The sequence below is a fragment of the Gopherus flavomarginatus genome, chromosome 13 (genome assembly GCF_025201925.1).
Source record: "Gopherus flavomarginatus isolate rGopFla2 chromosome 13, rGopFla2.mat.asm, whole genome shotgun sequence".
NCBI classification, from domain to species: Eukaryota; Metazoa; Chordata; order Testudines; family Testudinidae; genus Gopherus; species Gopherus flavomarginatus.
In genome coordinates this window covers 15,402,460-15,416,967 of record NC_066629.1, presented here as the reverse complement: position 1 = coordinate 15,416,967, position 14,508 = coordinate 15,402,460, and the positions used below count along the sequence as shown (strand labels likewise).

General features: G+C 43.5%; 1 protein-coding gene and 1 long non-coding RNA gene across 10 annotated transcripts in view; one reads left to right on the top strand and one right to left on the bottom strand.

Moving 5' to 3' along the window:
- The window catches only part of ARHGAP32 (Rho GTPase activating protein 32), a 403,957-nt gene that overhangs the window by 364,506 nt on the left and 24,943 nt on the right, over positions 1 to 14,508 (top strand). For all 9 annotated transcript variants that reach the window (XM_050921524.1, XM_050921528.1, XM_050921525.1 and 6 more), the window contains one exon: positions 12,270 to 12,372. In XM_050921524.1, coding sequence (XP_050777481.1) covers positions 12,270 to 12,372 — 103 coding nt within the window. The remainder of the gene's footprint in view (positions 1 to 12,269; positions 12,373 to 14,508) is intronic.
- Positions 7,260 to 14,508, bottom strand: part of LOC127033697 (uncharacterized) — a 112,267-nt gene continuing 105,018 nt past the window's right edge. The window contains exon 3 of the long non-coding RNA XR_007769185.1: positions 7,260 to 7,386. This is a non-coding gene — a long non-coding RNA (uncharacterized LOC127033697). The remainder of the gene's footprint in view (positions 7,387 to 14,508) is intronic.

Below are 14,508 nucleotides of genomic sequence, written 5' to 3'. Positions count from 1 at the left end.
CCCACTACTTTTATTAGTTCCCTGTCTGCATCAAGATCACAGTCACCAAGAGCTTCAGGTGAAGGCAGTGTTGAGACCCTGGTCTCTGACACTCTCCATGAAGGATGTACCTCTAACTGCTCCTTTGGTACCAAGGGCTTCTCACTCAAAGACCGTGGATCAGAACAGCAAGTTCCTCCTCAAAGAAGATTCAGTCACTGGAGACCTCAAGCCCAAGAAGAGTGCTGTTGAGGCTCCAAGTATTTCAAGTACTGTGAAGCACTCTGTGACTTAATCTAAGTCCCATGCCTCAGCAGTAAAGGGCACAATACTGAAGACTACTACTATGACTACCATCAGAGCCCACGGTAGCAAGAGAATAGCCTTACTGGTATCTGTGGTACCGTGGATACCGTCATCAGCACCCCGGAGAGCAACATCGGGAACAACCGCAGTGCCTGTACCAAGGTCTGTTGGTTTCCCGGTAGCACAGTTCTGGTACCTTAAAGACCTCATGGTCCCGAATGAGCCTGAGTCTCCCCCCTTTGCAACCTCAAGACACCTCTTGGAACCAAGATCTGCAGGGTTACTGAATGCACATATTGTAGTGAGATTCACTACTTCCCAAGCCTCTACAGGGAAGAAGGATTGTCATTATGTGTGTCCTGTACATTATGTGAAGGAGCATTCGGACTGAGACTCAGAACTGTCAGTTCAAGGCTCTCCAGTTTACTTGAGGAGATGTTATTCCCTTTTGCAGATGCAAAGAAGGCAGGATACAAGACCCCTTCTTGTTAATACCTGGGAGAACCAACAATGTCTAGCCATGGCTGCCCCCCCCAATGCCTTAAATCCTCCTCCTTGGTCTTAGGTGACCCCACGGGCAATGTACTGCCAGCAATTTTGAGGGCCCCAATAAGTTTCAGAAGGAACTTTGAAGACCTCTTCTTCGGTACATTCGATCTCTCCCCTCCATGCCGAATCAGTAGAGGAGACCTTTGAGGAGCAAGAGGTCAAACCCCCGCTGCTCCCTTTACAAATATTGCTTCTTCATAGCCTGATAAGGCAGTAATGTCATCATTAGCTGATGACCTTTGGCAGTTCCAGACTTTGGAGAAGTAGATCATGGACATGCTTCATATTCCTCTGAAGGAATTTCGGGCTTCCCATCCTGGACATGTTGCATACTTCTGCTTCAGCACAGCTGGCACTGCCAATTAATGACGCTCTTGTTGAGCCAGCCAAGACCATGTGCCAAACTCCAGCAGCAGGACCCCTACATGACAGTGTTCCAATTAAAAAAAAATACTGCATCCCAAACAGAGACTGAAGTTTTTGTTTTCACATTTGGCACCAAATTCTCTGGTTGTGGATGCAGTTAATAAAAGGGGGAGATGGCATATTCGTAAAGATACTTCATATAACAAGGACTAGAAGTAACTGAACCTTTTTGGTTACTCTTCAGTAACATTTACAGTTCAGGATTACGAATCATTGGGCACTGATGTCAAAATGTGACTGTCTGAATGATAAGTTTAATAATGCTTTTATTGGCCATTTATTGCAGGAAGATCAAGATCAGTTTAGTGTCATAATACAGGAGGTCAGCTCTTGATGAAGACATCTTTGCAGGCTTCACTTGATGTGGCTGACAGTGCAGCCTGGTCTGTTTCTACAGTAGCAATGAGATGAGCTTCCTGGCTTCAGCAGTCTGGTTTCCCCTAGGAGGCTCAATCAACCATTGAGTCCTTACCATTTAATGGCCACAAGCTCTATGCAGACAACTCATTTCATGCCTTAAAGGACTTTTGGGCTACACTTAGATCCTTGGGGATCTATATATATATGCCTGCAAATAAAAGGAAATTCAGCAGTTCTTCGTCTTCACAAAGATTCCGTCCTACTCAGTTTTCTACCTTCAGTAGACCTTCTGAACTGCCAGCTAAGTGGTTGAGATTTTTATAAAAAGAAGACTACTACCTTGACTGCTTTATCCCAGCCTCCAGGGTCTTCCAAACACTAGCTTTGATGATTATGTCAAGAGTCTTAGCCACTCAGTCGTCAGAGTGAGTTTCTGAATTGGATGACGGGCAAGGCTTATCTCCCTTCTGATGGGTTTCTCGCTCTAAAGAACCTTTTCCAAAGAATGCTGCTCAGTCTTCAAATCCTAGAAAGGCCATGTCTGCTCTGAAGATGACAACTTGCATTTTTGTAACACAGAAGATCAGGTTATCAATGTCTCCAAGCATGGCCGAGGATAGTTTACATGCCCAACAAACAGGTTTCTGTACTCAGCTGGGTCCTACAGTCAGTCACTCACCTGATGAAAGGACTTCCTGGGTTTGTGCAGGAATCCTGTTCATCCAGAATATCCCTGTAAGTCATTATAACAATGGACACTTCTCTCTTGGGATGGAGAGCACGTTTGGGCCCTCACGCAGCCCAAGGCAAATGGTCACAACAAGAACAATGCTTGCACATCAATCTGCTAGAACTGAGAGCAGTCATAAATGCTGGCCTCCACCTTCTTTCCCTAATCAAAAACAAGTAAATCAAGTTCATGAGGGACAACATAGCTTGTACATATTATGTCAATTAGGGAAGAGTGTGTTCCCCCTCGCACTGCACTGCAAAAATAAAGCTTTGGAATTGGTGCATATCCAACCAGATAATCATTTTGAGTTCTTACCTCCCAGGTAAGTTCTTAACCTCCCCTACGAGTGGCTGCACATTTTACTAGATCACAGTCTACGTCTGTAGCCCTACTCAAGGACATTCCAGCTGCAGAAATCTGCAGAGCTGCAACATGAACCTTGGTACATACGTTTTCCAGCCATTACACTTTGGTTCATGCTGCTAAATCAGATGCTGCAATAGGCAACACAATCCTCTCTTCAGGGCTGGACTCTGTTCTGAACCGCCCGCCTTGTTAAGGGGATACTGCTAGGGAGTCACTGGAAGTGGAGCACCAACAGGGACATGACTCGAAGGAGGAGGAGGAGGAGGAGCAGTTTCTCACCTTGTGCAGTAACTGGAGTTCTTCAAGATGGTGCTGCACTACCCACCTTCCTTCCCCACTGCTTCAGAGTTTCTCTGTGGGACTTTGCGGCAGAGAAGGAACTGAGGGCAGTTTGCTCACACAGCCCTATATAGCTTCAGTACGGAGCAATGTAGGGCATGGGCTGAATGGACACAGCTACCAAAAATCTGCAATCAGTGGTGCAAGGTGCGCACACATCAAAGAATTCCAGTTACTGCACAAAGTGAGTAACCTCTCCTTGACCTTACTGCTGCAAAATGAAACAGGGAGAATATATATTGATGCAGCTGATTTGTCTTCTTTCTATTTGAAACAGTTTTTGAGAGGGAAATGTACAGGGTTTAAAAATGGAGACTGCAGTTTTCAAAATCTCGTAGAGGATTTAATTTTAGCTGGAACTGGATATCCAAAACGTATGGCCTTGAAAGTCTCAGCCTGAACCACTCATAGACTCTAGGACTGGAAGGGACCTCGAGAGATCATCGAGTCCAGTCCCCTGCCCTCACGGCAGGACCAAATACTGTCTAGACCATCCTTAATAGACATTTATCTAACCTACTCTTAAATATCTCCGGAGATGGAGATTCCACAACTTCCCTAGGCAATCTATTCCAGTGTTTAACTACCCTGACAGTTAGGATCTTTTTCCTAATGTCCAACCTAAATCTCCCTTGCTGCAGTTTAAGCCCATTGCTACTTGTTCTATCATTGGAGGCTAAGGTGAACCAGTTTTCTCCCTCCTCCTGATGACACCCTTTTAGATACCTGAAAACTGCTATCATGTGCCCCCTCAGTCTTCTCTTTTCCAAACTAAACAAACCAAATTGTTTCAGCCTTCCTTCATAGGTCATGTTCTCAAGACCTTTAATCATTCTTGTTGCTCTTCTCTGGACCCTCTCCAATTTCTCCACAACTTTCTTGAAATGCGGTGCCCAGAACTGGACACAATACTCCAGTTGAGGCCTAACCGGGGCAGAGTAAAGCAGAAGAATGACTTCTCGTGTCTTGTTTACAACACACCTGTTAATGCATCCCAGAATCATGTTTGCTTTTTTTGCAACAGTATCACACTGTTGACTCATGTTAAGCTTGTGGTCCACTATGACCCCTAGATCTCTTTCTGCCATACTCCTTCCTAGACAGTCTTTTCCCATTCTGTATGTGTGAAACTGATTGTTTCTTCCTAAGTGGAGCACTTTGCATTTATCTTTATTGAACTTCATCCTGTTTACCTCAGACCATTTCTCCAATTTGTCCAGATCATTTTGAATTTTGACCCTGTCCTCCAAAGCAGTTTGGTATCGTCCGCAAACTTAATAAGCATACTTTCTATGCCAACATCTAAGTTGTTGATGAAGATATTGAACAGAGCCGGTCCCAAAACAGACCCCTGCGGAACCCCACCTGTTATACCTTTCCAGCAGGATTGGGAGCCATTAATAACTACTTTCTGAGTACGGTTATCCAGCCAGTTATGCATCCACCTTATAGTAGCCCCATCTAAATTGTACTTTCCTAGTTTATCTATAAGAATATCATGCGAGACCGTATCAAATGCCTTACTAAAGTCTAGGTATATCACATCCTCCGCTTCTCCCTTATCCACAAGGCTCGTTATCCTATCAAAGAATGCTATCAGATTAGTTTGACACAATTTGTTCTTTACAAATCCATGCTGGCTATTCCCTATCACCTTACCACCTTCCAAGTGTTTGCAGATGATTTCTTTAATTACTTGCTCCATTATCTTCCCTGGCACAGAAGTTAAACTAACTGGTCTGTAGTTTCCTGGGTTGTTTTTATTTCCCTTTTTATAGATGGGCACTATATTTGCCCTTTTCCAGTCTTCTGGAATCTCCCCCATCTCCCATGATTTCCCAAAGATAATAGCTAGAGGCTCAGATACCTCCTCTATTAACTCCTTGAGTATTCTAGGATGCATTTCTTCAGGCCCTGATGACAGGGTCCTTAGCCTGCCATATTCTAAGCCTTCTCAACTCCGCTCACTTCCAAGAGGAGGCTTTGTTCCCTTGTGCTTTTAAATAACTTTTAAACCAAGACACTCCTGCCTCCTTGGAGTTTCTGATGACATCACCACCTGTTCTAGTGCCGTTGGTGGTTTATCATCACCAGGGATCCCAGCTTCCTTATGATTCGCCAGATCCCCATTGTTTATATAATATTTTCAGTGATAAATTGTTGCAGGCTTCCAACGGGGAAGAATATGGTTAGTAAAACAGGTTAGAACAAGAAAGGATCATGGGAGGCAACATTTCAGCTGGGATGTTCTGTGTGGACAGAGTAAAACCAGCTCCATTCTCAATTTTCCTTTAGCTCAGACCTTGCAACCTATATGTCACCTCTTTGGTTCTTCACGTTCATTTCATTAGTCCCTTGATTTTGTTAATATTTTTTAATTACAATAGTTGTCTGGCAGGCTGCCCTTGAATCTTGGCCAGCTTGAGGAAAACCACAATTCGGGGCCTTGCCTTTAGGGGTTAGAATAATCTAACCCTACTTGAAGTCTGACTTAATCCTTCCTTGAGGTCCTAACACTGGCAACCTGCATTGGCCCTGTTTACACTGCCTCTTCTTGCTTTTATTGGAGAATAAGAAAACAATGTGGAAAACTGCAAATAAGCAATAAGGCAAAAATTAATTAAAAATATAGAAAGCTATGTAAAACCACAAATGTCTTTCTTCTCTTTCCTTTCTCTTTTTAAAAATTGCATAAATATATTAAAAATATGAACAGTCTGTGAAATTCACGTGCCCAGTGTATCTTTGAAATGTTACGGAGGCCCAAGTGTAATCTTTACTCACAAACTGACCTTTATGGCTAATTGTTTTCAGTCTAGAGATTTTCTATGAAACTGCCATTTTAAAGATGAATGAATTTAGATTGCAAGGTCTTCGCTTCAGAAGCTGTCTTTATGTTTGCAGAGTGTCCAGCACATTGGGGGCTGTGTGTGCTACTGTAATACAAAGAGTAAATAACACTAATCATGTGAAAGTGTAAAAATCCTGGAGTTCAGTTCCAAAACACTTCAGGTTTGAATCTTAGCAACCAACATCAATAGATTTGTTTAAGCAGCAACTCCTTTTTTCTTTGTGTTCAAAATAAAATTTTTTTTTGCCCTGGATGCTTTCAAGTGGGTTTTCTGAGACTGAAAAGTCATTAATCAGGACACAGGGTGATGGACACATTTATTCTATGACTTGCACCATGCATTTATCAGCCCAGACTTATTCCATCCATCTCTTATGACCCATTATTACTCATTTCCTGTCCGTTTTACCTGGTACACTACAGAAATGTTGTCTTGTTTGTACAGTTTTGCGTAAATGTGTTTGAGATGGTATTTATGACAATTCCACATACACTTTGTAAACTGGAGGAAGTAACTTGTAAAGGTGCATTATGGGGCAGTCATTTGGTGTGGCTGTTTGGTGTGGATTTACAGCCCACTTCAGCTTTTTTCTCTTGTGGGTTCTATTGTCTTCCAGCCCCTTTGTTTATATTGCTGTTCTGTTTGGCTAGATTTTACTGCTGATTTCAGTGTGTGGCCTGATATTTTGTATCCTGGAACCTGCTGGTTGACAAGAGATATATGCAAATCTAAAATCACATTTGTTGCAGCTTGCAGTCATTTGGGGATGATCTGTAATGATTCTAAAGGGTAGACGTGATCAGAGAGAGAGAGACGAGAGTTTCATGAAACATAGGTGTGATCTTGTGGTCTGAACAAAGGACTGTGATCTTTGGGCAGGTTCCTTAACATCTCTGCTTCACTTTCCCAATCTTCAAAATGGGAAAAATCATATTTTGTGTGGCCTATTTTTATTTAGTTATATATATTTGCTTCCTTAGATTGATAGGAGTGTGAAAGCGCATTTAAGCAAGTTAGGAGCCTAATTCCCATGGAAAGTCAATGTGAGTTAGGAACCTGATTCACTTAAGCACCTTTGTAAAACCCACTAAGCGCCTAGCTGCATCTTTGGGCACCTGTATCACTTTGTATCCCTATGTGCCCTTGACACAGAAATCATAACCTAGAAGCTGAATCCAGCAGCAAACTCCACCCTATGATAGCAATAACCAGATAACCCATACTGCAGACAATTAGTGGGGACCCCACCTTGCACAGGTGCACTCACCTCTCCAAGGGCACCACTAAAAAGGTGAGCGTTGGCATCTTTGAAGGTCAACAGTTTTGAATTATTTCGGTCCAGTTTCCATAGTCGATGGGCACTTGTGTCCTTGCCCTCTTCCAAACCAATGGATCCCGCGCTCCTTTTGGCTCAGCTTAGCATTGTGACGAGGCCCCGCTGTGGCTTTACTGCTCTTTGAGAGGGGATCTTCTGAGCTGTATGAAAGGGGAATTGAGAAGGACACATAAGCTATTAAAATTGCTAAAAGGAAAACTCTCTCCATTTCTTTCCAGCTTGCTTCCTTTGTAGCGGCTGAAAGTAACAACCTTGATAAGAGAAATTCCTTATGCCTCACCTACGCAGAGGACACAAGGGGCTTGGTAATTAATTTGCATTTTGAAATACCAGTGCCACGAGGAGAATAAAACCCGGGAAGAAATATCTCATGCTGTACAGCAACAGCTCGTATGTCTTCTCCTCTGTTTAGATGTCAAGAATGGTATTTTATTTCTCTTTAATTAATTTTTTTTTGTGCAGTAAGTTTTAGGGACCTGTCTATGGAACACTAAGGCCTGGTCTACACTTGAAAGTTTTACTGGTATAACTATTGCTGTTAAAGGTGTGATTTTAAAAAAAAATCAAAATAGTTGTACAAATAAAAGCCTAGTATGGACACACTTATACCAGTATAAACTGCCTTATACTAGTAGTTATTCCCCTTCCTATACAAAACCACAATATAACTGCATCCATACTCAGGGCTGGGGAGGGTTGCACTGATTACTATACAGTTAAAGTGGTACGACCGTCTAGTGTAGACAGAGCCTGAGGCTTCAAGTAAGCACATACAGCACATGCTTCAGCCCCGTAAATGTCAGTGGAACTTAAGCATGGGTGGTTAAGTGCTTTCCTAAGTGGTGCAACAAGACAGTCCAGCCTGAAGCTGATTCCATTCCTAGGCATCAAAGGTGTGTCTCTGCTCTTGTAGCTGTCTCATTTATATTTTATAACCCCGCTTTGCCATTGCCTTAAGACCTACAGTACAAAAGTCACTCTGTCAGATAAGAGAGAGGTATTGCCAGGAAGTAGTGTAGCTCAAGATAGTTGACTTAGACTTTATCTTCTTTCTTTAGTAATATGTGTATTTTGAACGTGGGTCATTTCTTGCAAACCCTACAGCATCTTGAAGGAAGTCCATGTTTGTGGCTTGATCTTTTATTTTTAAATTTTGGTAGCTCATGGGAGGATGTTAGGCTCAGGATTTAGGAGTGAACTGCGGAAGGAGATGAGAAGTTATCTGAGTGTGCAGGAGTAGAGGGTGGAATGGGGCTGCATGCTTATAAAATGTCATCTAAAGGCCACTTTCTGGCTTGGCATGGATGGGGTAATAAAAAGGAAGTAAGTAATTCACACTTTTAAATTTCACCTTGATATAGAAACACATCTGTCACGGAGTGTGGGGGAGTCCGGCCCTGCACCCCTCTTCCTGGGACCCACAGTGACTCTCAGCCAGCCAGTAAAACAGAAGGTTTATTGGACAACAGGAACACAGGTTACAGCAGAGCTTGCAGGCACAGTCAGGACCCCTCCACCGAGTCCTTCTGGGCTTTCAGGGTGCTTGGATCCTAGCTAGGATACCCTGAATTCCGCCCACACAGCCCCAAGCCCAAACTCAAACTGCTTCCCTCCTGCCACTCCCTTCCTTTGTCCCCTTCCCGGGCAAAGGTGTTGACCTTTCCCCTCCCTTACCTAGCTCAGGTTACAGGCTCTGGCATCGTCCATCTCCTAAAGTCCTCCCCTGCTCTCCCACTCCCCACACAGACAGTCCCTACTGCATCACAACATCCCCATGCAATTGTGCCATAAGGTGGGAAGGACAGCTGGGAGGGCAGGTTTAAAGAAGGAAAAATAGGCTGCTGAAACTCAAATGGCTAAAGAGCTGAAAAGCAGGGCTGGTTGCAAAATGGTAACAATTTTGTGAGAGTGAGTTTGGTTTTTTTGATGATTTTTAAAAATTCTGTGTCTTCCAAAAATTTCAGCCAGCTTCAGTGAAAAACACACAAAGTACGTGCAGTATGCCATAGTTAGAGGTGAGTCAGCTGGCACGAGCTACCTGTTGGGTGTCTTAATTGCAGTGTAGACATACACTATGGTATCAAAAATGAGATGGCGAGGGAAGTGAGAGTAAAAATAGCTGTAGTATTTCATCAGCTGTTGGGGATGGCTCTACCAATGGTATGTGAATTCCTATGGGGACTCATTGGTTATATTGGCATTCTTTTAATGGAGAAAAATTATTAGTTATTATCTTCCCATCTCACTGCCTTACTGGCTTGCTTCTTCATTTAATTGCTTTTTGCTAAGCTTCTTAAAGAGTATTGGAACTTAATGACATCCATAGTTTGACAGCGTTTGTTTAGAAGGTTTGCTACAGTATGTACAACTGTTCAATTGATATTCATTGTTCCTGTTCGAGTGACTGTAAAAAGTTAAATGATCACTCGCTCTGTGTGGAATTCAGCTGAGCAGCTGCAGTTCTATGCGATATGGTCTGTTAACCAGCCAACCCTGGCTTGTGCAGTAGTTCACTGATTGCTGAAATTCTGTAAAAATGACATTGCTGCAGGGGGACTCAGTGGGAGGTCTCATTCCCCAGGCTGAACAAATAATTCAGATTCCGGTAATGCACACAAAAAAACCAACACCCAGCAACAACAAAAAGACGGCTGCTAAGGTTATGAAAGATTAAAAGAGGAAAACAAAGCGAGGGTACAGGATTGTAAAGGGTCTGATTTCAAGATGAATTAAAACACCCTTGAAAATGAGGGGAAGAATTAACCTTTTTAGTCAATGAGTAAATAAAATAAAAGCCCAAGGAGAGATGCTGTAAAATTCCTTGAGTCACCCCAGTGATAAAACATGCTGGGGTCTCCTTTGGTAATGCTTCCACATTCTCAGGCTTCTGCGGTTCAATGCCTGGAATGTCAGTCACTTGGGGCTGGCAAAGGGAGGGAGAGGTGGGAATGGGATGCCTGATCCAGGAACAGGAGATACACAAGTTGCTCAGGGCCTCACAGGATGTGAATGTTTAAATGGAGCAATTATCAATTAACTCTAGAACCCTGAAGTGCAGGTGAGGTGGTTGTTTCTTTGAGTTGTTTCCCTGAAGGGGAATTACGTGGTATCCAGAGGTTGGACATGATATTGCCCAGAAAGGGAATAAAAACAACAGTGCACATTGTTAAGCTTTTCTTATTATTTATTTGAATTATGGTGACGCCCGGGAGCTCCTGTCATGGATCAGGGCCTCATGGTGCTAGGTGCTGTACAAACAGATGGTCCCTGCCCCAAAGTGCTCACAATAAGTATAAGGCAAGAGACAGATGCATATGACAGACAACAGGAGCCCACGCACTCAATGAGACAGTACTAGTCATCGTGATGGGGAGTAGTCTCAGGACACCAGCTGCCTCTCTATTGTCAGACTTTTGGTAGGCAGCTTTAGTACACCTCTACCTCAATTTAACGCTGTCCTTGGGAGCCAAAAAATCTTAACGCGTTATAAGTGAAACCATGTTATACTGAACTACAGTTCTGTCAAGGGACACAATTAACCATGTGTTTTCGAGCACATCTCCAAGCCATGCTGCATCCAGAGCTTTAGCACAGGTCAGTATATGTTCAGCATCCCATCTCTGCTACAGGATGGCTCAATGTGGTAGCCAGGACAGGAGATGAACATGTAGCCTGATCCAGTGGATTTCTGGTGTGGATGGGCCCATAGTATTTTGATTTTGTGTTTTTGCCCCATGCTGACTCTAACAGCACTATCCAATCTCTTGGTATGGTGAATAAACCAGTGCAGTAAATGTATTGCTATGACTATATCCCACTCTTTGCATCAAGTTAGGGAAGGAAAAAACCAACAACCCAAATTGTCAGAACAGGCTGGTCCTGCAGTCTAATTATGACTTGCATACAATGCTCCCCAGGAGCGCAAAGCCATGAAAGCATGCCAAGTTTGTTCTCTGTGACACAGGACTTTGGTTAGGCAGCTCGGGCCAGCGTTCTAGGTCAGGATTCTCAGCCTGGGGTACATGGAGATCTTCCAGGGGTTACATCAACTCATCTAGATATTTGCCTAGTTTTACAACAGGCTACATGAAAAGCACTAGTAAAGTCAGTACAAACTAAAATTTCATACAGACAATGACTTGTTTATACTGCTCTATATACTATACGCTGAAATGTAAGTACAATATTTATATTCCAATTGATTTATTTTATAGTTATATGGTAGAAATGAGAAAGGAAGCAATTGTTCAGTAACAGCGTGCTGGGACACTTTTGTATTTTTGTCTGATTTTGTAAGCAAGTAGTTTTTAAGTGAGGTGAAACTTGAGGGTACACGAGACAAATGAGCTTCCAGAAAAGGAGACTGGAAAGGTTGAGAACCACTCCTCTAGGTTGCCCTTCAACGGAGGGTGAAGATCCCAAGGCACTTGCAGGTTTGAGCAGGAGGTAACCAGTTCTGGTCAATGCCTTGCTCTGTAAAGAAGGCTTTTATTTCCAGGGCTCTGTGGGGTAGAAGGGGCTTCGTTTGCCCAACAGTCTCTGGAAAGCAGCTTGAGATACTGTGAATATAGAAGGTAAAACATCAGATTGCAGACTGTCCTATGTTTCATGGTACATTAGTCTGAGATGCATCTGTTTATTTCTAGGGAACTACCGAAAGTGTCTGCTCCTTTCCTTGCCCAGGTTGTTCATCTGCTTCTGTGCCTGATGTGAAGCAGAACAGCAGCAGAGTGGATGGGGTGGGGAGGGGGAATAGGGCATCCAAGTTCAACAGTGTTCCTGGCAGATGGCATATATTACTTGATGTAAGGGTATTTGCCACATGACCTACTCACAATCTGTGTCACATGGCAAATTGATAAGAGTTGGCATCTTGTGTAAGAATAAATCGTACACCTCCTTGGTTTCCGATCCAAGTAGCAACTAGGGAAGCAGCCCATCTGTACTTAGCTTATGAGATCTGACATGATCACAGGCCCTCAGTAACATGGTCAACTAAACACTAGCCCTTTTTTCTTTTTAGTCCCCCAGGTCCTCAAGAGCTGCACTGAATTCATTGAGAAACACGGCATTGTGGATGGAATATACCGCCTGTCGGGAATTGCGTCAAATATCCAGAAGCTACGGTATGACTGCATTGTATTTGATGAATCCCAGCACATGCTCATTTAAATGTTCTGGTTTCAGAATCCTAGAGTTCAGTGATAAGCGGTGGGAGTCTTGGAGAACAGATGGGGAGGTACCATCACAGCAGCTCTCCAGTGCTTGTGTCTGCTCATGAACAGCATAGACTCATAGACTCATAGGTCAGAAGGGACCAATCTGATCATCTAGTCTGACCTCCTGCACAAGGCAGGCCACAGAACCCCACCCATCCAATTTTATAAGAACCCCTATCCCAGGACCGAGTTATTGAAATCCTCAAAAATGGTTTGAAGACCTCAAGCTGCAGAGAAACCACCAGCAAGTGACCCGTGCCCCACGCTGCAGGGGAAGGCGAAAAACCTCCAGGGCACCTGCCAATCCGCCCTGGAGGAAAATTCCTTCCCGACCCCAAATATGGCAATCAGCTAAACCCTGAGCATGTGGGCAAGAGTCACCAAGAAGGAATTCTCTGCAGCAACTCAGTACCCATCGCATCCAACATCTCCCCGCAGACCATTGAGCAGACCTGTCTGGTGGTAATTCAAGATCAATTGCCCAAATTAACGATCCTATCATAACATCCCCTCCATATACTTATCAAGCTTTGTCTTAAAGCCAGGAAAGTCTTTTGCCCCTACTACTTCCCTCGGAAGGCTATTCCAGAACTTCACTCCCCTAATGGTCAGAAACCTTCGTCTAATTTCAAGTCTAAACTTCCTAATATCCAGTTTATACCCATTCGTCCTCGTGTCTACATTAGTACTAAACTTAAATAATTCCTCTCCCTCCCTAACGTTAACCCCCTTGATATATTTATATAGAGCGAGCATATCCCCCCTCAGCCTTCTTTTGGCCAGGCTAAACAAGCCAAGCTCTTTGAGTCTCCTTTCATAAGGCAGTTTTTCCATTCCTCGGATCATCCTCGTAGCCCGTCTCTGAACCTGTTCCAGTTTGAATTCATCCTTCTTGAACATGGGACACCAGAACTGCACACAGTATTCCAGATGGGGTCTCACCAACGCCTTATATAATGGTACTAACACATCCTTATCCTTGCAGGAAATACCCCGCCTGATGCATCCCAAAATCGCATTTGCTTATTTAACAGCCGTATCACATTGGCGACTCATAGTCATCCTGCTATCAACCAGTACCCCAAGGTCCTTCTCCTCCTCCGTCGCTTCCAACTGATGCGCCCCCAACGCATATCCAAAATTCTTATTATTAATCCCTAAGTGCATGACCTTGCACTTTTCACTATTGTATTTCATCCTATTTCTATTACTCCAGTTTACAAGGTGGTTCAGATCTTCCTGAATAGTATCCCTGTCCTTCTCCGTGTTAGCAATACCCCCCAGCTTTGTGTCATCCACAAACTTTATTAGCACATTCCCGCTCTTTGTGCCAAGGTCAGTAATAAAAAGGTTAAATAAGATCGGTCCCAAAACCGATCCTTGAGGGACTCCACTGGTGACCTCCTTCCAGCCTGACAGTTCACCTTTCAATACGACCCTCTGGAGTCTCCCCTTTAACCAGTTCCTTATCCACCTTACAACTTTCATATTCACTCCCATCTTTTCCAATTTAACTAACAGCTCCCTGTGAGGAACCGCGTCGAACGCCTTACTGAAATCTAGGTAAATTATATCTACCGCATTTCCTTTATCTAAGTAATCCGTCACCTTCTCAAAGAAGGAGATCAGATTGGTTTGGCATGATCTACCTTTAGTAAATCCGTGTTGCAGTTCGTCCCAATTACCATTGACCTCTATGTCCTTAACTACTTTCTTCCTTAAAATTTTTTCCAAGACCTTACATACTACAGACGTCAAGCTAACAGGCCTATAATTACCCGGATCACTCTTATTCCCTTTCTTAAAAATAGTCCTTGAGGGACTCCACTGGTGACCTCCTTCCAGCCTGACAGTTCACCTTTCAATACGACCCTCTGGAGTCTCCCCTTTAACCAGTTCCTTATCCACCTTACAACTTTCATATTCACTCCCATCTTTTCCAATTTAACTAACAGCTCCCTGTGAGGAACCGCGTCGAACGCCTTACTGAAATCTAGGTAAATTATATCTACCGCATTTCCTTTATCTAAGTAATCCGTCACC